Source organism: Thalassophryne amazonica, chromosome 6 (assembly GCF_902500255.1).
Source record: "Thalassophryne amazonica chromosome 6, fThaAma1.1, whole genome shotgun sequence".
NCBI lineage: Eukaryota > Metazoa > Chordata > Actinopteri > Batrachoidiformes > Batrachoididae > Thalassophryne > Thalassophryne amazonica.
This window is the reverse complement of record NC_047108.1, coordinates 64,111,838-64,137,151: the sequence shown is the minus strand read 5'-3', so window position 1 is coordinate 64,137,151 and position 25,314 is coordinate 64,111,838. Positions and strand designations below refer to the sequence as shown.

Here is a 25,314-nt window from a genome sequence, read left to right as displayed (position 1 = left end):
ATGACATGTGGCAGATATCAGTATCCGAAAGTGTATAGATTTTCTATGCCTTTATTTTTGTGGCACTTTTTTGGGACACCCTGTACCACAGAAGACCATAAAAATATAATACAATGCTTCCAGAAAGTATTCACAGTGCTTCACTTGTACCACATTTTGTTATGTTACAGCCTTATTCCAAAATGGATGAATTTAATTTTTTCTGCACACAATACCCCATTATGACAGTGATAAAAATGTTTTTGTTTTTTTTCGATTTTTGTAAATTTATTTCAAATAAAAAACTAAGAAACCAATGTATATAAGTATTTCACATACAGTACAGCCTTTCACATGAAGCTCAGAAATGAGCTCAGGTACATCCTGTTTCTACTGATCATACTTGAGATGTTTCTACAGCTTAATTGGAGTCCCACTGCTCCAAACACCTACCCACCCCCCACCCCCCCCCGCACCTCCCATCACAATCAATGGAAACCGCATCCAACATCCAGAGCTTCAAGTGCCTGGGTAGCACAATGTCACTGGCCAGTTTTGTAGACAGCAAGGCTTTAGTTTTATTGATAACTGGACCGCTGTCTGAAGTTGCCATGGGTTGCTGATGCCGGACGGCCTCCACCCTACTGTAGAAGGTGCTGCCATCTTATCTGTGAACATACATAGAGTTCTACTGGAAGGGTAACATTAGGACTCTACAGCAGGCCACAGAGCAGGTGATTAGAGAACCTGCAGGGCCTACTATTAAAGTGGATGTGGAATCTATTAGACTAGTGGGGAAATTTGTGCAGGAAATCCAGTATGGTGACAGTGCAGTTTATGCGGCCTGTTTCCACAGACGTACCCATGACCAGCATAGACAGCAAACAGTCAATGTCGTGCTGGCAGTGAAATTTGTCTAAGTTCGTCACATGTGCACTTGGAAGTTGCCAAGTGCACATGTGACGTGCCAGAGTGTTGGCTTCCCTCACAACACGTGTGCGTGTGGTGGTTCTTGCACCCCCCCCCCCCCCCGCTCCCCCCAACACATCTGTGTGTGGTTTCATCTGATCACAGAGTGATATCTTGGTCTATGCGCTGACAGGACAGGGGGTGTGACTGGCTGCTCATAGCTGTTGAGACATCTCTGGTCCTGGACATCACAGCTCCAACACACGTCCCGTGTTTTGACAGACACGCGTGCATGTGTGTGTGTGCTTGTGTGGAAATACATCAAAACATATATCACTTTTGCCATGGGAGGAGAAACAGACCGTCAGTCCATTTGGACATGCAGCAGGCGATCTGAATGTCATGTCTGACAAGACACGCGTGTCACGCCATGAGGGCTGTGAACAGCACATCGCAGGACCAACAGTGCAACAAATACACCACTTTAAGTCATGTATCAGCAGAAATACAGTACCAAATGCTGTTTGGTCAGTTATCACAGCATTTTTTTTTTCTTTTTTAGAAAATAAGTTTATCTGCTTGTTGATTTTAGCCATTTCATACTGCTGTTACAAGACAGTGATTGTAGAGCAGTGGTATAGTTTCCGTCTGGTAATCAGAGTGTGTGGGTTTGAATCCTGTGGCTTTTTTTCTTTTTATTTAACAGCGGGGTTCTGTATTGCATCCCCTTTTATGTATTATTTATATCAACCCAGTGATATTCAATAATTATACAGCTGTTTTTTTTATATTATTTTCCTCAACATAAGCTGTGCGATGTGGTACAGCTCATCCCATGGAACACAGTACGAGCAGCTGCAGCAACTCGCACTGTACTGTGTTCCTGCTCAAAAGACACCGTCGGCGTGCACGAACCGTCACACCGGGATCGTGCATGCCTGCCCATTGGTGCAATGTTTCACGGTGCGCTCATGCGAGCTGTTTCACCGTGAGTCACCCTGGAGTTGTACGTATTCACACTATGTGTGAAGGGGCCCTTAGTCTGGACACTATACCCTGTTGTTGAGGTGGGTGCCATCACTGATACATCACCTAGATTTACCAAATTTTATATTATTTCACTGGGTGTGCTGACGAAACGTGTAACTTTAGCTACTTCAACCTGTTTTTTTGACCCTATACCAACAAAACTGTTTAAGGACGTGTGGCCTACCATTGGGCCTAATGTGCTGGAAATTATTAATCTGTCACAAACGTCAGGATCTGTTCCTAAATGTTTCATATCTGCAGTGAGTAATAAACCATGACTTAAGAAACCTAACTTTGACCCCAGTCTCCTGAAAAATTATAGGCCAACATCAGACCTATCATTTTATTCTATTCTGGTTTCACAGCAGCTCGTGGACAGCCTTACTGAGAATCTCTTTGAGCCATTGCAGTCTGCATTTAGACTGCACCATTCCACTGAGACAGCTCTCACAAAAGTGGCAAATGATGTTCTGCAATGGATTCAGACACCACTATGGTTCTGTTACTCTTAGATCTTAGCACTGTGTTTGATACAGTGGATCAACGTATTCTACTTGATAGGCTGGAGAATCATTTTGGGATTACTGGGAATGTCCTTGCATCACTGACATCTTACCTAACCAGTTGCTCTCACTGTGTTCAATACAACATTACCTCTAACACTGTTGACATGAAATATAGAGTTCCACATGGGTCCGTCTTAGGACCCTGACTTTTTTCCCTTTATATAGCACCCCTTGGGCACATACCGTGACATTATAGGGTTACTTTTAATTGCTATACTGAAGACACTCAATTGTACATGCTGATAGCTGCTGGTAATCTCACATACATAAAATCTTTAGAGGATTGCCTTGCGTCAGTGAAAAGCTGGATGTCCAGCACTTTCTTACTTTTAAACTCGGATAAGACCTAAATGATGGTCCTTGGTCCAGCGAAACATCAACATCAATTTGACCAGCTAATGCTTAACCTATGCTCATGTGTCTTACATCACACTGACAAAGTGAGGAACCTAGGGGTGATTTTTGATTGCACGTTGTCCTTTGACCTACACATTGGTGATATCACAAGGATTGCTTTATTTCATCTTCGAAACATAGCGAAGATTCGTCCCATCCTGTCGATGGCTGATGCAGGGACTCTGATCCATGCATTTGTCTCTTCTAGACTGGACTACTACAATGTTCTATTCTCTGGTTTACTGCAGTCCAGCATTAAGGGTCTCCAATTGGTTCAAAATGCTGCTGCCAGACTTTTGACAAGAAACAGAAAGTTGGACTACATTACACCGATTTTTGGCATCTCTTCACTGGCTTCCTCTGTCTGTGAGGTCAGATTTTAAGGTTCTGTTACTAACCTGTAAGATTATTCACAGAGGAGCACCTCCCTACTTAGCTGACCTAATTACACCCGACGTACCAGCTGGGCTCTGCATCCTCAGGGCGCAGGACTACCTTGTGTCTCTAGGGTGAATAAAAAGTCTGCAGGCCGCAGAGCCTTCTCTTATCATGCCCCTGTTTTGTGGAATGATCTTGCTGAGGAGATAAAACAGATTCTGTAGAGACAAGTCAAGACTAAAGATGCATCTATTCTTGCTCTTGCCTGGATAGCATACTGGCATAGTATGGAACTATGCTTCCTATCCCTTTAACTCATCTTTTTAGCAATGGAACAGGTCTCAGCCTCACTTCATCTAAATATTGGGTCTGTTAGTTAAACACAGGGCTAGCTGCAAGTAATCACCTTAGTATTCTCTCTGCGCTCATCCGCGCACCACAGGGCGCTGGAGTGACCATGAGATGCTCTGGCTGAAGCTGACACAGCACACTGCAGTCTGCTTTTGGAATGTACTCCTCCATGATGAAGTGATGGATGGACGCTGACCCGCATCCCAGGGCGCTGGATGACCCCCTGCCAATGACTGTGTGCTCAACTCAATAATGCACTTTGTTTTTGATGCTATTCTTGTTTTTCTGTTTCCTGTTTCTTTAGTTTGGTAAAAACTTTGTAAACACCTTGAAACTGTTAGAATGACCTAAGCAGTGGTCAACCCCTCTGAGACTAGTCTGCGTGAGGTTTCTTCAGTAACATCATCAGAGTGAGTTTTTCCTTACCACTGTCACCCGTGTGCTTGCACTAGGGGTTGGTAAGGTTAGACCTTACTTGTGTGAAGTGCCTTGAAACAGCTTTGTTGTGACTGAGCACTGAATAAATGAAATAAACTGAATTGAAATTGACCATAAGAAACAAAATTCTCTGGTCTAATGATACAAAGATTGAACTCTTTGGCGTGAATGCTGGGCATCATGTTTGGAGGAAACCAGGTACCATCCCTACAGTGAAGCATGGTGGTGGAAGCATCATGCTGTGGGGATGCTTTTCAGCAGCAGGAAATGGGAGACTGATCAGGATTGAGGGAAAGATGAATGCTGCAATTTACAGAGATATCATGGATGAAAACTTGCTCCAGAGCGCTGTTGATCTCAGAGTGGGGCAAAGGTTCATCTTTTAGCAGGACAACGACCCTAAGCACACAGCCAAGACATCAAAGAAGTGACTTCAGGACAACTCTGTGAATGTGCTTGAGTGGCCCAGCCAGAGCTCAGACCTGAATCTGATTGAACATCTCCGGAGAGATCTGAAAAATGGCTGTGCACCGATGCCCAACCAACCTGATGGAGCTTGAGAAGTGCTGCAAAGAGGAATGGGCAAAACTGCCCAAAGATAGGTGTGCCAAGCTTGTGGCATCATATTCAAGAAGACGTGAGGCTATAATTGCTACCAAAGGGAGATCAAATCAAATCAATTTTATTTATATAGCGCCAAATCACAACAACAGTTGCCCCAAGGTGCTTTATATTGTAAGGCAAAAGCCATACAATAATTACAGAAAAACCCCAACGGTCAAAACGACCCCCTATGAGCAAGCACTTGGCGACAGTGGGAAGGAAAAACTCCCTTTTAACAGGAAGAAACCTCCAGCAGAACCAGGCTCAGGGAGGGGCAGTCTTCTGCTGGGACTGGTTGGGGCTGAGGGGAGAGAATCAGGAAAAAGACATGCTGTGGAAGAGAGCAGAGATCGATCAAATCAAATCAAATCAATTTTATTTATATAGCACCAAATCACAACAAACAGCTGCCCCAAGGTGCTTTGTATTGTAAGGCAAGGCCATACAATAATTACGGAAAAACCCCAACGGTCAAAACGACCCCCTGTGAGCAAGCACTTGGCGACAGTGGGAAGGAAAGTGGGAACGATCACTAATGATTAAATGCAGAGTGGTGCATACAGAGCAAAAAGAGAAAGAAACACTCAGTGCATCATGGGAACCCCCCAGCAGTCTAAGTCTATAGCAGCATAACTAAGGGATGGTTCAGGGTCACCTGATCCAGCCCTAACTATAAGCTTTAGCAAAAAGGAAAGTTTTAAGCCTAATCTTGTCTCCCTGATCCGAATTGGGAGCTGGTTCCACAGGAGAGGAGCCTGAAAGCTGAAGGCTCTGCCTCCCATTCTACTCTTACAAACCCTAGGAACTACAAGTAAGCCTGCAGTCTGAGAGCGAAGTGCTCTATTGGGGTGATATGGTACTACAAGGTCCCTAAGATAAGATGGGACCTGATTATTCAAAACCTTATAAGTAAGAAGAAGAATTTTAAATTCTATTCTAGAATTAACAGGAAGCCAATGAAGAGAGGCCAATATGGGTGAAATATACTCTCTCCTTCTAGTCCCCGTCAGTACTCTAGCTGCAGCATTTTGAATTAACTGAAGGCTTTTCAGGGAACTTTTAGGACAACCTGATAATAATGAATTACAATAGTCCAGCCTAGAGGAAATAAATGCATGAATTCGATCAACAAAATATTCAGCAAAGGGTGTGAATTTTTATGTGATTTCTTAATTTTTTATTTTTATAAATTTGCAAAAATAAAAAAAAAATACATTTTTCATATTGTCATTATGGGGTGTTGTGAGTAGAATTTTGAGGGAAAATTTCTGTTTACTCGATTTTGGAATAAGGCTGCAACATAACAAAATGTGGAAAATGTGAAGCACTGTGTATACTTCCTGGATGTACTATACATGTCATTATAATGATAAGAATTCCAGAACACAGTGGGGAAAATTAGTTTTACAGTATCTGTTAGGAAAGCAATGGTTCTACCTCTCTTGAATCCACCGCTGCATACATAATATCCATCCAGCCTTTGAATGTGGCCTTTCAAAAGAAACACATTAAACACATGTAACGGAGTAAACATAGAAACAAACATACAAAAACAAAACAAACAAATATAATAATCTCCTGTCACCCTTAACTGGAAGAAATGGGTATCAAAAATGATTTTCCAATGAAATCTTCAAAAAATTATGCATGTTTCATGGGTTTGCTTGTGCATGGAATAAAAACAGCAATAAACAGGTAATTCACAGAAAGAGAGGGAAAATAAATTTTACAGAAAAGTAATACAGAAGAAAACCATGCGTTTGAGAAGGAGAGACATTCTCACCACTTGCAGCAAAGCCAGGTAGCCAGCACCCACATTGTCAAAGTTGATCTTGACATTCTTCCACCTGACCTCAGTAAAGTTTTGATTAATGAGGGCCTCACACTGTGTCTTGTTGTTGACCTCGTCGACAGGAAAGTATTCCTCCGATGTCTGGTTGAAGCAGTAGTAATACTTGCCCGCAAACAGGTTGACCCCCATGATACTGAAAATCAGCCAAAAGATGAGGCAAACCAGCAACACATTCATAATGGAAGGGATGGCACCCACCAAGGCGTTGACTACAACCTAAACCAGATCAGGGGAGACAGGATATCACAATGTGACAATCTGGAAACAATGACAACACATTCACCCCCTTCAACAAGACACTGCATACTGCTATGGTGTCACGCTGTGTCTTGGAAGAGCTACTCAACCTGCTGTAGCAGGAGACAAAGTTCGGTTCACTGTTAATGATTTCAGGTAGCCATGCTGAGACAAATCCCAGCATACCACTGTGATGTGCTGACTGAAGTGTGGGGAATTAATGGGAAGAAGGACTGAATCAGTCCCATTCTAATTTACGCTGCCCAGATGTGATTCAGAAAAGTGGTGGTTGATTAGTCACCCAGAGGAAAACAGTACTGGAATTACTGGATTACTACATTGCTTGTTTCGGAAAAATTGTTGCTTTGTGGGGGACCCCTAAACAATATCTGATTACAATAAAATTTGGCACAGATCTTTTATTTTATTAGTGGAACAACAACAACATGTAGTCCAAAAGATTTTGTAACATTTGACATTTTGAACAAGGGTTTTATATATATATATATATATATATATATATATATATATATATATATATATATATATATATATGAGAAAACCATATGGATTTGAATCACGTGTGATTACATCAGCCGAGCTTGAACCCTCGTGGGCATGCGAGAGTTTTTTCACGCCTGTCGGTGACGTCATTCGCCTGTGAGCACGCCTTGTGGAAGGAGTGGTCCAGCTCCCTCGTCGGAATTCCTTTGTCTGAGAAGTTGCTGAGAGACTGGCGCTGTGCTTGATCAAAAGTTTTTCAAAAACTGTGAGGCACATCCGAGTGGACACAATTCGAGAAATTCAGCTGGTTTTCTGTGAAAATTTGAATGGCTGATGAGAGATTTTGGATTGTTTCTATCGCTGTAAGGACTTCCCACGGAGCGGGACGTCGCGCAGCGCTCCGAGGCGGCGTTGTCATCCTGTTTCAAGCTGAAAACCTCCAAATTTAAGCCTCTGTTGACCCAGGATGTCGTGAGAGAACAGAGAACTTTCAGAAGAGGTCGGAATCAGCAGTTTATCCAGACATTCCACTGTTAAAGGATATTTTTTTAATGAAAGACGTGCGGACGGATTGGCGCGTCGGCTCGCACCCAGCGCGGCGCGCCTGCCACAGGAAAGACACCTCCGTTGGAAGCCTTAAGGACAAGTTGGAACATGCCCTGCAGTTAAACAATTTCTCAGATACTCACTCAACTGAAAGCCACCAAAAGCCGCCTGGATTTTACAAATGGTTATCAACACAGAGGTGTTTTTCCTGTGGCGGGCACGCCACGTCGGCTCACGTCCGCATGTCTTTCATTAAAAAAAATCTCCTTTAACAGTGGAATGTCCAGATAAACTGCTGATTCCGACCTCTTCTGAAAGTTCTCTGTTCTCTCACGACGTCCTGGGTCTACAGAGGCTTAAATTTGGAGGTTTTCAGCTTGAAACAGGATGACGACGTCGCCTCGGAGCGCTGTGCGACGTCCCGCTCCGTGGGATGTCCTTACAGTGATAGAAACAATCCAAAATCTCTCATCAGCCGTTAAAATTTTCACAGAAAACCAGCTGAATTTCTCAAATGGTGTCCACTCGGATGTGCCTCACAGTTTCTGAAAAAATTTTGATCAAGCACAGCACCAGTCTCTCAGCAACTTCTCAGACAATAAAAATCCGACGAGGGGGCTGGACCACTCCTTCCACAAGGCGTGCTCACAGGCGAATGATGTCACAGACAGGCGTGAAAAAACTCTCGCATGCGCATGAGGGTTCAAGCTTGGCTGATGTAATCACACGTGATTCAAATCCATATAGTTTTTTAAAAAAATAAAACTGTCGGTTTCTTTTCTAATAGACCTCGTGTATATATACTCAACAAAAATATAAACGCAACACTTTTGGTTTTGCTCCCATTTTGTATGAGATGAACTCAAAGATCTAAAACTTTTTCCACATACACAATATCACCATGTCCCTCAAATATTGTTCACAAACCAGTCTAAATCTGTGATAGTGAGCACTTCTCCTTTGCTGAGATAATCCATCCCACCTCACAGGTGTGCCATACCAAGATGCTGATTAGACACCATGATTAGTGCACAGGTGTGCCTTAGACTGCCCACAATAAAAGGCCACTCTGAAAGGTGCAGTTTTATCACACAGCACAATGCCACAGATGTCGCAAGATTTGAGGGAGCGTGCAATTGGCATGCTGACAGCAGGAATGTCAACCAGAGCTGTTGCTCGTGTATTGAATGTTCATTTCTCTACCATAAGCCCTCTCCAAAGGCGTTTCAGAGAATTTGGCAGTACATCCAACCAGCCTCACAACCGCAGACCACGTGTAACCACACCAGCCCAGGACCTCCACATCCAGCATGTTCACCTCCAAGATCGTCTGAGACCAGCCACTCGGACAGCTGCTGAAACAATCGGTTTGCATAACCAAAGAATTTCTGCAGAAACTGTCAGAAACCATCTCAGGGAAGCTCATCTGCATGCTTGTCATCCTCATCGGGGTCTCGACCTGACTCCAGTTCGTCGTCGTAACTGACTTGAGTGGGCAAATGCTCACATTTGCTGGCGTTTGGCACATTGGAGAGGTGTTCTCTTCACAGATGAATCCCGGTTCACACTGTTCAGGGCAAATGGCAGACAGCGCGTGTGGCGTCGTGTGGGTGAGCGGTTTTCTGATGTCAATGTTGTGGATCGAGTGGCCGATGGTGGCGGTGGGGTTATGGTATGGGCAGGCGTCTGTTATGGACAAAGAACACAGGTGCATTTTATTGATGGCATTTTGAATGCACAGAGATACCGTGACGAGATCCTGAGGCCCATTGTTGTGCCATACATCCAAGAACATCACCTCATGTTGCAGCAGGATAATGCACGGCCCCATGTTGCAAGGATCTGTACACAATTCTTGGAAGCTGAAAATGTCCCAGTTCTTGCATGGCCGGCATACTCACCGGACATGTCACCCACTGAGCATGTTTGGGATGCTCTGGACCGGCGTATACGACAGCGTGTACCACTTCCTGCCAATATCCAGCAACTTCGCACAGCCATTGAAGAGGAGTGGACCAATATTCCACAGGCCACAATTGACAACCTGATCAACTCTATGCGAAGGAGATGTGTTGCACTGCATGAGGCAAATGGTGGTCACACCAGATACTGACTGGTATCCCCCCCAATAAACCAAAACTGCACCTTTCAGAGTGGCCTTTTATTGTGGGCAGTCTAAGGCACACCTGTGCACTAATCATGGTGTCTAATCAGCATCTTGATATGGCACACCTGTGAGGTGGGATGGATTATCTCAGTAAAGGAGAAGTGCTCACTATCACAGATTTAGACTGGTTTGTGAACAATATTTCAGGGAAATGGTGATATTGTGTATGTGGAAAAAGTTTTAGATCTTTGAGTTCATCTCATACAAAATGGGAGCAAAACCAAAAGTGTTGCATTTATATTTTTGTTGAGTATATATGCAGCTTTATTCATAATATGACAATGGCAATTCATACAAGACAAAACCCAACAACAGGTTTTGATTTGAATATTGTTCTGTAGAAATTGCATATTTCACCTTTTACATTATTCATTTATACAGTTTAACATGTTTTGTATAGTTTATGTGACAAATTTTATTCAGCAAAACCTTGCACAGCAAGACACATACACACACAGCTTCCTGTTGGATGTTTTTATATAGGTGATTAAGTGTTTGCCATAACGGTATGCAGCGTTCATGCTTACAAACCCCATCTTATTTACATTTTACTCACCCGTTTTCAATAGCTACCCCAAGATGGAAAAAAAATAACTCTACAGCAGTAAATCCAGCCTCTAATGTGGTTTATATTTCCCCTTACCTCCCCAAAATCTAGCGCATTCATAAAATTTAATTTCTCAAAAATTAAACATAGCTAGAAAACAAGCTCAGCACTTAGTGAACCGCTCAGTACCAGTGTAAGGCAGGCTGAACAGCAGCTCTCAGGCAGACAGCTGAGCATGCACATCTTTGCAGACTCGTTTTGTGGAGCCATATTCCCTCCTCATCACAGACAGGGAGGAGCTGCAGAGCAGGATTCTCTCAGCGTGTGCAAAACCTTGACCGGCAAAATCGTGATCAATATGATGGAATTAATTTTTTGATGTAGACAGGACTGACTATGTATAATATCAAAGATAAATATCTGTCCTTGACATTTTTAAGTCTATTACATCCAAACCAGTAAAATATAGCTTACAGGACGGTGACCCTCCCTCTGTTACCCACACTGCACTTTGCTGAGAGAATGACTCTGTGCTAAATCTGAGGTAAAATTTTACCTCTTTCAAAAGATTCTTTGTTTAAAAAGATTTAGACCATGCTATGCAGAAAGCATTCTTTAAAAAGAAAAAAAAAACAGAGGGAAAATGGCTTTCAAAAATGCATAATGTGCATCGGCAGTCATAGTACATGCGTGTTTCATGGCACTGTGTGAATCTCAATACCTGCTCAAATCAATAAATAAATAGATAAACATGAATAGAGAGATTAGAACTGAAGCTTTGCTTGCTTTGGCATCTGAATGACCATTTCTGTTGTTTTGTGTATTTTCCAGATGTGTGAAGAATCTTAATAGTATAACATGGCTGCTAAGAACAGCACTCACATGCTGGTTATGAGATATTTTAAAAATCAGGCTGAATGGCCCCATGGTGACTAACATCATCAGTAATTGTACGATACAGGCAAAACAAAAAATACCAGATCATCATTTCAGCTGCATTCATTGTAAACAAATGTGTAGTATATGTGCGAGGAAAAGGACACTGATTGCAGCTTGGCTAAAGATGGCTCAAGGTAATATCATTTCTACACAGTGCGTTGTTCAGAATGTACAAGTACTTCTAAGAATTAATGAGAAGTATTCAGAAAAATTAGGCACTAAGGAGATAATGACAGCCGTCCACACGCATTACATGTCATGCAGTGAGGGCTATGTGCCCACTAGAAGGTGAATTCAGTTGCATTGGTCTATGTGATGCATCGTGTCGTAACAGTCAATCAGCGCAGATGTGAAGGTTCTCAACTGCATAGAATCTCTTTCATACAGTATTATCTCTCCATTCATGTACTCCCCTATTCATTTATTTATTGCTTTGACCTCAAATGTTCCATTTTCAGTTCAAACAAAATGATAACCAACCAGATGAACATAGACATTGTATATGTTGATACAGCAGGATAAAATTCCAGTGTTTTTCCCCTTTATTGGGCCACCCTCACCTTTCAAACCGCATATGCCCAGTGAATGAGGTCATTCATGGGGCACTGGTGGATCATTCATACATAAAAAAAAAAAAAAAAACAAACGTGCCATGATTTGAAACCCCAAAAATGACATTATCTTACTTACTAATAAGGCTATTGTCCCTTCCACCAAACTTGATTCTTAATACAACTCCAAATCTGAAATAGTTGAGATAGTGCAGAAAATGCAAATATGAAACATGCATTGATCTGACATTTACTTTGACTTACATTTCATTGCAGACAGTAGGAAAACAATTTATTTCATGTTTTGTTTTTTGTTCAACTTAATTTCATTTTGGTAATATGCATCCATTGCTACATTTCAGGCCTGCAATACATACAAGAAATGAGCTTCAAGGGGGTAAAAAGATAGCACTGTACATGGACACAGGGTCTCAAGAGATTAAGACATGTCTACAGGCAGACTGGGGCAAAATAACACCTGAACCTCTTCATCACTTGGTATCCTCAATGCCAAAACATTAGTATTGTGAGAAGGAATGGTAATATTGTAAATGCTTTAGAATTCCAACTTTTTTTTTTTTTGGAATGTTGCAGCCTGAAATTCAGGAATGGATGTATATTAATAAATTAAATTATGTTGAGCAGAAAAAAAACATTAAATATCTTGGGTTCATACTGTTTGCAAAGAAACAGAAGTTAAAGTAAATGTCAGCATCACTTTTGAGGTTTTTTTTTTTATTATTATTATTATTAGTTTCCATGCAGTCCCAAATTTTCTTGATTTGTGGTTGTACGCTCAAATAACATCCATTAAGCCTATCCAGGGCCTAAAAGCACTGATGTCTGCTCATATGCATCAGCATCATATTTTAGTCGCTGGATATCCAGAATGAATGAGAACTAAGCCGAATATAAATTTCACTATTCTGTCTGCCCACTATGTAATAGCACAGACGTTCTCCTGCTGTTATGCCATTTTTGGGACATAATAAACAGGAAAGACACATTGTCTGAGGTTGAAATTAATGTCCGAACACTGTAGTGCTGGTCAACCTATGGGCCACTATGCACCCAGACCCAGAATTCAAAGACAGAGATGAACTGGGCCCATTGTTGCCTCCCAGTTTCACGTTTGGTGGTAGTGGAAGGCAACACAAAGCCAGGGCCTGCTGTATGCTCTAAGTGGTGCTATGACATGACAGCAACAATGCATTGTGTGAAATGGCAGCCTATACATATTTCCTAAGCTTCTGCCTGCATTGCATTTCAATATTAAGACACGTAACTACTTTCTAGCAAGGATGAAGTTCAAAGAATTTTCTGTTAACAACCTGCCAGTGGAATGGACTGTTAGCAGAAGAATGTGTAAAACCCAAAATGTTGACACTGGCAGAAGCTTAACAAATATTTTCCTCCCAAAGCCACAACACTCAGAGTGTGTGGATTCTGTCTCAGTCCTTGATGCAGGAAGATCTTGGACAAGCAGGAGTGTGGTGACCCTCCAGCGGTCCGGCCCAGCTGAACCGAGTCGAGGTGAGTGAGAAGTGGTGGGACAGAGGGGTGCAGAGGAAGAGCAGGAGAAGGAGGAGGAGGTGGTGGGTGCTGCACAGTGTTGCACATGTGGAACTGAAGAGGTGGTGAGGAGGCTATGAGGTGAAAAAGTTCAAACTATGAGGAGAGGCAATCAATCTAAGAACAGTGTGAGAGAGAAAAAGAATGACAAAGTAAATAAGAACAACAAAGAGAGAGAGACAGCAAGGACTACAGATGACAACAACCAGGTGCAACCTAATGCTACCACCAGTCACATCAACAACCAATCGGATCACTGCCCTCTGTGAGGAGATGGTTGAATCAACCAGTGGTTCTGCCAAGGTAAGCGATTTCTGTTGCGCCAAAACTAATTGTTCCATTACAAATTGGACCTGTGACTGGTTGTCCGGCAGCTGTGTTGTGTGGAGTTTTTGTGTGACTGGTTGAGCAGAGGTTTGGTGTTCTGAAGCTCCCTGGTTCCTGCTGGTTGTTCTTGGTGTCAGATGCATAGAAAGATGGGGTGAACTGGGGAAGGGTATTATGGGATTACAGAAGGGGGGGGGCATGTGGAAGGAAGAGGGGTGTTCTCAATTAAAAGCAGTGGTTGAGAATCAGGCCAAATGAAGAGCTAATTGTTGATTTGAATGCTCTATGAGATGGCATGTAAGTTGAGTTAGCTTTGAACAATTTCACATTCACTTTAGCCAATTAAGAAGGAAAAAGTAAGATGAAATAACCAGAATTTCTATGTTGTCACTTATGTGATGAGGCAGCTTTGTAAAAAAAAAAAGTATTTCTTCTTTTTGGTATTTTCTTCTAAATTATACAACAAATCAATATGTATGACTTTTTTTTTTCTTTAACAAGCTCAATTGAAATGCATGTTGCTTTGTTGACAATAACTTTTCATTACTGTACTCAGTCGTCCAGCTGCATCATGACTTGTTCTTTTGCTCTAACAAAGGCATGGTACAGGGTTGCGCATGGAAAGGTGACTTCTATACTATTTTCTGATTTGAAAAAAAAAAATACCCCAATATATTGGAGTTTTTGTCCTCTTAAGGGTTTGGGGTTTTTTTGTTTTTTTTTTTTGGATCAGTTCTAGCATGCTTTAAACTGTTGAATGGGCATGCGGAAGGATCAGCTGCTTAGCTTTGGATCTTACCCTCATCCCTTCAAAACGTGACAAGGCTCTGAGGGGTCTCAAGGCCCTTAGTGTCCTGAGTGATTTAATGGGCCCTAGATCGGAGTAGCCCAGCGCATTAGCTACAAGGCTGACTATAGACACCTACACAAAAACAGAGAAGCAAAAGAGGTTCCAAACTGTTAGAAGTTAGAATATTCCCTAGGGAAGAGAGACGGCCCTGGCATAGTTGAAGAATTGTTCAACATACACACATATGTATATGCATGTATAATATTGCATGTATGCATGCATATACACTGAGAAAGAAGGTCAGTGTTTAGTATATGTTTTATGTACGTATTTTTTTATTTTCTTTTATTTTTTTTTTAGTAGCCGTAGGCAGTAGGGATTGTTTGGCTGTTATTTTGGGGCAGCTGACGAGATGAGAAAACTCCTTTGTACCTGCAAAAAAAATTTGTGGTTGAGAAAGAAGAAGAGGAGATAGAGACATAAGACTCAAATAGATGGTAAATTAGACAGAAACGACTACATGGTTAAGTAAAGGTAGAAGCAAAGGGTCTGGGAGAGCGGAAGAAGAGTTGTTTGGGAGGGAGGAAAGGAAAGAGGTTACCCTGTGGAAGCTGATAAACACCCAACAGACTTGAGAGCCTTACCCTTGCCCTTCTAACAATGTCTCTCCATGTCGTTCTCGAGGTGAGGCATACAATCCCATATAATTTAAGACAGACAAACTAACGGTACCTAAGAGAAAGAATACAGGTAAACATGTACATATGTGTCATTTTGAAATATTTTGTTTTTCTCAGACATATCAAAATTTCACACAGCATTTAGAATTACACGGGAGAGCCACAGTCACATGAACCACACACAAAAGACAGGGATGGAGGTTAAGGATACATTGGATAGTTATTTTAGCACTGGATGGCACTGAAAGAATGGAAATACACAGAGTACAGTAGAGTTACACACTGTTAACAACAACAACAACAACAACCACACAGTCTGAAAGAAACTGGTGCTACCCTTCTACTTCATCCAGCAGCAGTCAAAGATTGATCGTGATTGATTATTATTGTGTTAGCAATCATTTCAAATAGTCCCTAAACAAATTTTGCGTATTGACATTAACCCTTTACCTACTGAGGCTATAAATGGACGACTGGTTATAATTTTTTATTATAGCAATAAAATTAAGAAATAATGTTCTATGTTTGTGTGCTTTGGTACCCTTTTCCAAGAGTACCTGAATTTCAATTATATTACACCTGATTAACTATTTATACACATTATTTGTAAGTTTTAGCATATAAAATGAGAAAAAACACAAAAACGAACTTGATTTTTTCAGTTTTTTAGTGAAAAATGATTGTTATGTAAAGGAAGTTTGGATTTCACATTTTTAACAGGAAGCTGTACATGTTTACAATCAAAATAATTAATTATGTGTGTCTAGAACTCAGAAACAGTGCAGAAACAGTGCAAAAGTAAACATTTTACAAGGCAAAAATATGCAAAAAGTAACCAATTTTAAAGTGCAGAACCAAACAATATGAATAACAAACAAAGTGCAAAACTACATATAAATATATCAATTATTATCTGTAGTATTAAAATGTGCAATAAATCACTCATTTGATAACTCATTTTGTGCGAAATTATACAATATGAATAAAACAATAAAGTGTCAAACTATATACAAATATATAACCAAGAATCAAAATTAGATCTAAACTACATCAGTCCATTGTCAGTGTGGTACTGTTTGCAACAGTTTCTGTCTGGCTGAAGACAGAGGCCAATTTTACAAAGTTTGCACATCCAGCAGGTTGACCTCTTGCAAACCTTGCAAGAACGCCGCCCCTTTGTGGATCGCTGGCAAGTTGGGTTTCCACTGCTTGTTGGCACCAGGCAGTGGCTTGTGGCTGATGGACACACACCATCACACACACCTTCACAAATAACACTAACACCCTGCCTTTTCCTTAAAAATTACTACATTTATGTTTGCTGTCTGTCTCTGTACTTTTCTGTCACTTTTGCGCTCTTTTTCATACTTTTCCCTCATTTCAAAAGTCACCGAACACACTTTACCATAATATATGCAACATATAGCATACTGTTTGAAAGCACGGGTTCTTGGCTTGCTGTCAGTGTTGAAATTTTTCAGATTGAGGGCTTACATGAGAACTTACAGTAATGAGAATCAGCGGCGCACTAGTGTGAAACTTCTGTGTTTTTCCTCTGCGTGATGACATCACAGGCTTACGTTTACCGTACTACACCATATATCATTGGAAAGCCCTTGGTGTTAGCTTAACAATGCACTTTGAATCATTCGGATTGGACAAACTATGGCAGAGTTACGATAAAAAAAATACGCATATGGAAAATATGACGTGGGCGCCATCGCCATAGATAAAGGGTTAACAGCACCACTGCAAATGTGCTAAACTGTTATTGCTGCAATAAATCTGTGTAATATTGGGCACAGTGCTCAGAGTTGTTATGGATTTATAATTGTGAAGCTCCTATGGCTTCGGGGTTTGTAGCTGACCGCAGACGATGTGGTTCTGTTGGCTTTGTCAAATCAGGACCTTCAGCGTGCACTGGGGCGGTTTGCAGCCGAGTGTGAAGCGTCCGGGATGAAAATCTCAAAATCCAAGGCCATGGTTCTCGACCGGAAAAAGGTGCCTTGCCCTCTTCAGGTCGTTGGAGTGTCCTTGCTTCAAGTGGATGAGTTTAAGTATCTCGGGGTCTTGTTCACGAGTGAGGGACGGATGGAGCGTGAGATCGACAGACAGATCGGTGCAGCGTCTGCAGTGATGCGGTCGCTGTATCGGACCGTCGTGGTGAAGAGAGAGCTGAGTAGGGGGGCAAAGCTCTCGATTTACCGATCGATCTACGTTCCGACCCTCACCTATAGTCATGAGATTTGGCTCATGACCGAAAGAACAAGATCGTGAGTACAAGTGGCCGAGATGAGTTTCCTCCGCAGGGTGGCTGGGCGCTCCCTTAGAGATAGGGTGAGGAGCTCGGTCACTCGGGAGGAGATTGGAGTTGAGCCGCTGCTCCTCCACATCGAAAGGAGTCAGTTGAGGTGGCTCGGGCATCTTTTCCGGATGCCCCCTGGACGCCTCAATGTCCCATCGGGAGGAGGCCCCAGGGAAGACCCAGTACACGCTGGAGGGACTACATCTCTCAGCTGGCTTGGGAACACCTCGGGGTTCCCCCGGAGGAGCTGGGGGAGGTGTGTGTGGATCGGGAGGTCTGGGCGGCTTTGCTTGAGCTGCTGCCCCCGCGACCTGACTCCAGATGAAGTGGAAGAAAATGGATGGATGGATGGATGGATGCTAACACTGCCGTTACAGTTTGTACTGTGCAGAGGAATGCTTCAGACAGGAGGATTTTTTTGTCTCAATCCAAGCTTTTTCAACACGATATATACTTAGCAGGAGTCTGGTAGGCTGAAGACTGTCAGCTGTCAAACACTTGTCCAACAACAAAACATCTGTTTATTCTAAAATAAGTACAAGGTAACAGCTATTTTAATCTTGAATCCTAAAACTGGCAAATTTCTGAGTGGATGCTGGAAGCAGAGGGGAGTACCAGTTCCTTATAAATAAAGAAAAATATCAACATTAAACATATGTGAAAGCACCTCCAACCAGCCACCAACACCAAGTTGTCAAAACTCACCCGCAAGAAGTACACAACATTCAAAGCTTACCAAAGTCACGGAGGAAAGATTTATAAGAGGCAAAATCTTCATTTTGACTGATGCCCTCATCAACATGGCCAACAGCAATCAGATGAGGACTATACAGGACCAAAGGTATGGATGCAGACTACATAAGAAGAACTGTATGCGCTGGAGGCTGTCCAATCTCACATTCTTTATTTAGTGTCATTATGCCTTCTTTTAGGTTCTGCTGTGTTCCCATCCTCCAAAACATTCTGTGGAAGAAATCCTAATGTAGAGATGCAACATTGTGCTGCATTTCTACTTGAAGGCAGACATTAAAATAAAGATTTTGCCTGGATCTACTGTACACTACAGTGTTTGGGGTAATTGTCACCTTTAGCCCGACCCCTTGGAGATCCCCACATTGGGGTGCCTGGCTTTTGGCCCCCGGATGGGCCAGCTCTGTTGTAGCAGCCCCAGTGCCTCAACGTCCTTCATAGAGCTCTGCAAGGTAAGGCCAATGACATCTGGGGCTGTGATCCCATGATGAGTACAGCATACACAAAAAAAAAACAAAACAAACTAGAACTAAAGAGAAGCAAACACACGCACACAAACAATGGCAGTAATCTGAATGAAAAACAAAGATGAATTGAGTAGGACACCAATGAAGCTCATGTCCACATGGCTGAATGTAAATAATCAAGACTTTCCTCGACTTCTCTTTAAAATACTAATATATTCTTCATACAACAGCCTAATCAAAACATTAAAAATATCTTGTTTCAGTTTATAAATCTTAGTTTTCCAGTTACAGTAATTTTATTACCTCTGCTGAAGAAGATATGCTGACAATTTTATGTAACCTGAAATACAGAGAACCCAATCAATTCTGGCAAAATTGGACAAAGCCAGGAATTACAAAACATTATTTAATTGCATGGCTGGGCAGATTATGATAAATGGTGAACAAATGGTGAAAGGTTTGGGTTTATCCTCTAACGCAGGGAATGATGAAAGTGCAAATTGCCCAAAGCCATCAAATATGCCCATCGGGTATTGCGAAGACTGTGTCTGTCCGTCAGTCTGTCTGTGCTCAGCATAAATCACAGGGAACGTTCTTCGGACAGAGACCTTGGACAAGTTCAAAGATGGCTAACTTTGACCTATTTTAAGAGGTATTTTAAGAGATTAAAAGTCACATTCTGTTTCAATCTGTTCCGTTTTTTGAGTGGCAGAGGTGACAGCCAATCAGAGCAGAGCGGCACCGTGACATCAGTGGCAGGTCTCTCTAAAAAGATATATTCTGTAAAATATATTCTGTAAAAGCTAGCAAGAAATAAACACTTGTAAAACTGAAAATGCTGTTTTTAGAACCTAATAACACCTCTGAAGTGATTTACAAGACATTTAGAGGATGTTACCCTGGTGAAGTCACATGCTGGTAGCTAGCTGCAAACTGTTTTGTTTGTGTGTAAATATAACACCTTTGTCATATATTATGTAAAAGCCAGAGAAATAAACACTTGTAAAACTGAAAACACTGTTTTGTAACCTGATAATGCCTCTAGACTGATTTACAAGACATTTCACAGACAGCAGCGTGCACGCTAACTTATGCTAACTCAAAGCTAACTTCTGCTCTTGTCAGAAGCTCATAAACTTAAATATTATCAGTTATCAAGTTGTTCACCCTGAAAAAAACCATACACCCTGTACCTATACGAGGTCTGTTAGAAAAGTATACAACCTTTTTTTTTTTTTTTTTTGCAAAAACCTGATGGATTTGAATCACGTGTGCTTGCATGAGCCAACCTTGAACGTTCGTGCGCATGCGTGAATTTTTTTCACGCGTGTTGATTGTGTCAATTTGCTGGCAAGCAGCCTTTGTGTGAGGACGTGTGTTGTGCTCTCAACGGATTTTCATTGCAAGGAAAATGGCGGAATGAATCAAATTTTGTCAGAAACTGGGCGACAGCCAGGTGGAAACCATTCGGAAGATTCAGACGGCTTTCAGTGACGATCCTATGGGCATCACACAGATTAAGGAGCGGTACAACCGGTTTAAAGACATCCACACAACGGTGGAGAGCGAGCCACACTCCGGTCGGCCATCAACATGCTGAAATGACCAGATCATTTCCAAAGTGAACGCTGTGGTGATGTGGGACCGTCATGTGACTGTCCGAGAAATTGGGGAAGAGGTGGACATCAGCACTTTTTCGGCACATTCCACTGTGACAGAAGATTTGGCCATGAAAAGAGTGGCGGCAAAATTCGTGCCGAAGCTGCTGATGGAGCAAAAGCACCTTCATGTTGAAGTCTCATAGGACATGCTGGACTCCGAAAAATGATGCCCACCTCTTCCACAATTTCTCGGATAGTCACACGACTGAAAAGCCACCAAAAGCCGTCTGAATCTTCCGAATGGTTTCCACCTGGCTGTCACCCAGTTTCTGGCAAAATTTGATTCAGTAGCGTTGCTCCAGTCGTTCTGCCATTTTCCTTGCAATGAAAATCCGTCGACAGCACTGCACACGTCCTCACACAAAGGCTGCTTGCCAGCAAATGACGCAATCGAATCAACATGCTACAAATGGTTTTGACAAATCTTTTACAAGTATGGTGGATTCAGGCCTAGATCTGTGTGTGATAGGGGAAGAAACTTTCAGCCTTAGCAGAGGTACTGTTTGTGCTGTCATGTTGAGAAGTAGTTTTACAAATTTTGAAATTACTCGTAATGCTGCACATTTGTGAAATTTGATTACAACAGAGCTATCTGACAATCAGCTCCAACAGTCATGACACATATGTTTGCAACCAATGTAAAGCTGTTGTACGAGGTCTATTAGACAATAAACCGACCCTTTTATTTTTTTTTAACTATATGGATTTGAATGACGTGCGATTCCACCAATCATGCTTGAACCCTTGTGCGCATGCGTGAGTTTTTTCACGCGTGTCGGTGACGTCATTTCCCTGTAGGCAGGCCTTGAGTGAGATGTGGTCCCGCCCTCTCGGCTGAATTCTTTTGTTTCACACGCTGCTCCAGACGGTGCGCGTTGCTTTATCAAAATTTTTTCTGGACCTGTGAGGAATATCCGAGTGGATACTATTCGAGAAATTAAGCTGGTTTTCGGTGAAAAGTTTAATGGCTGATGAGAGATTATGGGGTGTTTCTGTCGGTGTAAGGACTTCCCACAGAGCAAAACGTCCTGCAGCGCTTCCAGGCGCCGTCGTCGGCCTGTTTCGACCTGAAAATATCCTAATTTAAGGCTTAATTCACCCAGGACGTGTGAGAGAACAGAGAAGATTCGGAAGAGGCCAGCATGAGGACTTTATGCGGACATTCCACTGTTTAAGGACATTTTGTAATGAAAGACGTGCGCGCAAATTCGCCGAGTCGTTTCCGTGACGACTCGGCAAATCTGTGTGAGCCGCAACAGGAAAAACACCTCCGTGTTGAAAACCATTTGTAAAATTCAGGCGGCTTTTGATGGCTTTCAACAAGTGAGTAACTGAGAAATTGTTTAACAGCTTGGGCATGTTCCAACTTGCCCATTAAGGTTTCCAACGGAGGTGTTTTTCCTGCTGCGACCTCCCGCGGTCGGGTCAGGCCCGACATGCGACTCTGCCCGCACGTTCTTTCATTACAAAATGTCCATTAACAATGGAATGTCTGAATAAACTCCTCATGCCGACTTCTTCTGAAAGTTCTCTGTTCTCTGACGACTTACTGGGTCAACAGAGCCTGAAATGTGGAAGTTTTCAACTTGAAACGGCGAGATGCTGCCGCCTCGAAGTGCAAATTGCCGTCAGGCGCCGTGGGCCGTCCTTAAAGCGACACTACCAGACCAAAATCTCTCATCAGCCGTTAAAATTTTTACCGAAAACCAGCTGAATTTATCGAATGGTGTCCACTCAGTTGTGCCTTACAGTTTTGAAAAAAGTTTGATCAAACAAAGCAGCAGTCTCTGAGCCATTCCTAAACAATGAAAAAAATCGACGAGAGGGTGGGCGACTCCTCACTCAAAGACTGCCCACAGGCGAATGACGTAACCGACAGGCGTGAAAAAACTCTTGCATGCCCACGAGGGTTCAAGCATGTCTGATGTAATCACACGTGATTCAAATCCATATGGTTTTTGAAAAAAATAATAAGGTTGGATACTTTTCTAATAGACCTCGTATGTTCATTTTGAGAGCAGATCTGCGAAAAGAAGTATGTATGTTTGTGGTTAATTATGAAATTTTATACTACGGTATTACTGTCAGAATTTATTATATCCTGCTGAATCAATATGTGTTCCACATGCTAATGTATCCTTCCTGGCTCCTACATAGTAATACATAATAATAAACCTTCTCATTCTGAAGACCTGGAATATATAAGCCAAATGGTTAATGATACAAAAACAAAAGATAGGAAGAGAAACACATGCACACACTTGCACAAACACCCCATGAGTGGTCTAATGATGGTGACCCCATTTTCTGAGACCATGACAAAGGTTTCACCAAACAACACATGATAAAGATTGGTAGTGAAGACCACACTTACCGCAGGCTGCCTGTCACCCACCATCATTAAAACCAGCACCACATTTCCATTTATGCACTTTCAAGAGGTAATGTAAGGAAACGGAGAAATAGGGCGGGAGGGATGTCACTCTTTGTAACATGTTCACAGCTTGGGATACATAGTGCCCTGCGCTGTCCAAAGTGTTTGCCTTGACAACACAACTACAGGGAGGGATTCTACAACAGCAATGTTCAAGGATCATTACAGAGTGACAATTACAATCACTACACAATGTATAAACCTGAATGTAATATGGGACAAGACTGGGAGTAGTAAAATGTTACACTGCTCCTACAGGATGTTTTGGGATACTTGTACATAATTTCAAGGTGTAAAAATGTAAAACTGAATAACTGTAGAATGCTGTTAAAAATAAAAATTCAGTGTACATTATTCACAGGGTGCAATGCATATAGTTTTCTTGTATTACATGTACCCTATAATATGTCACATTGGCAACCTCAAGCCATAGACAGGAGTCCATTCCCAAGTATTGGCTGAGGTGTTGCACACTGTGGAGAGGTGGTTAGTTCAAGAAGAAAGTAGGAAGTCAAGGAAATCCTTCATGTTCTATTTCCTCTGCTTTTGCAACTAACAATTGCTCATTAATTCATCGTTGATTCAACACTGATATGATTTAGTTCAAACACCTTAAGTTTCTTGCCATGAAATTATTTTTCTATATTTCAGTAAAATGCAAACCTCATCCAAAATATCCAAAACAGACACCTTTTGACTTTGGAATCCAATTTCTACAAATTGGGCAAATAGGATTAAATGTGGTTATAATGCTTTCTAACCGGCAGAGAAAAGAGTGATGAATGTTCCTTGTTCCGTTCTTTCAAACTTGACTGACACAAGGAGCAGAAAAGTAAACAAAGAGAAAGGACGAGGGCACATATCTAACACTGCAGGTCAAAGACACAGGCTAAGACATCATGACAGAGACACATTTTTAACACTGTTGCATTACACTGAGCATGACTTGAATATGATCATCAACATTTGTATTTGGCGCAGCAATTCTAACTGATACATCATCTTTGTTAGTACATCATTGTTTTCTGAAAATTCTGTTGTTTTTCTGGGGAAAAGAACTGGCAGTTGTGGTTGCCAGTTTAGCACGGTGGTGGTTAGCACTGTTGCCTCACAGCTAGAAAGACGTGAGATCGCTTCCCACCTGGTCCTTTCTGTGTTGAGTTTGAACATTCTCCCCGTGTTTGGGTGGGTTCCCTCCAGGTGCTCCAGCTTCCTCCAACATCCAAAGACATGCAGGTTAAGTGGATTAGAAACTTTAAATTGATAGTAGGTGTGTGTGCGTGTGTGAATGTGTTTGTCTATCAATATGTGATCCTGTGACAGACTGGCATCGTGTCCAGGGTCCACCCTGTTTCACGCCCCATAATGGCTGGGACAGGCTCCAACCCCCCGCCCTAAACAGACATGATTTTTTTTTCCAGACTCCTCATATTAACATACTTTGTACAAATACAGTAAAATAAATGTTAATATGGCAATATGACATACAATTCATATGATTTCCAGAGCAGTACGTATTGTGTGTCAGCACAGATGTGCAAACAGTAAGCTTGCTTGCCTCCCAAGCAAAATATCCCAAGTTCAAGATTACCGAAGGCCCAATCACCTTATACAGGGGTGATTCTTTAACTACGGGCACTATTGGCCTTGTAAATGTAATTTCCACCACACCATTGCCTTACAATATAAAGCGCCTTGCGGCAACTGTTTGTTGTGATTTGGCGCTATATACATGTGCTCTGATGTCACTGTTTATCTCCATAGAAACTACCCAAACAATCTTTCATACAAACTGTTTAAAGGGACATTACAGTGTTGTGGTGGAAATTATGGCAATAGTGTGGGACAACTACATTTTTTTAAAAAAATCACAACAGTTGTATGACATTGAATACCCCAATTATGTTTTGATTATTTTACTGATATTTTATTCAGAGATATTTTAAAACATTAGAAAAAAACATTTCTTTACCATTCATTTTTATCATTGAAGATCAAAAGTCTGGGTGTGGGACAAGCACAAAACGGCAATATTTGCATATAATGATGCTGAAAAAAGGTGAAAAAGTCATCATAGACTACTAGAACAAATTTCTTAACACACTTTCATTGTAAAGATAACTATAAAAGTGTGAAATTTTCCCTTTTTTCTGTTTTTCATACAATATGATCAAAGGACATAATAAGTGCCCGTAGTCTAAAATGTTTCTGTGTAGGCTCTCAGTTGTCCAGGTGGTTTCCATAGTAGAGAAGCTTGAAGCTTCCTCAGCTAAAATACTTGCTCTGGTAGTCTGACTTCTTGACAAGAGTCAAGACAGAAGTCAGACTACCAGAGC

General features: G+C 41.8%; 1 protein-coding gene across 1 annotated transcript in view; it reads right to left on the bottom strand.

The window, feature by feature from the left end:
- scn8aa (sodium channel, voltage gated, type VIII, alpha subunit a) overlaps window positions 1-25,314 on the bottom strand; it is a 223,578-nt gene that overhangs the window by 5,182 nt on the left and 193,082 nt on the right. Inside the window, 3 exon segments of the mRNA XM_034172325.1 lie at window positions 6,087-6,140; window positions 6,433-6,717; window positions 14,691-14,813. Of these exon segments, the coding sequence (XP_034028216.1) occupies window positions 6,087-6,140; window positions 6,433-6,717; window positions 14,691-14,813 (462 nt within the window).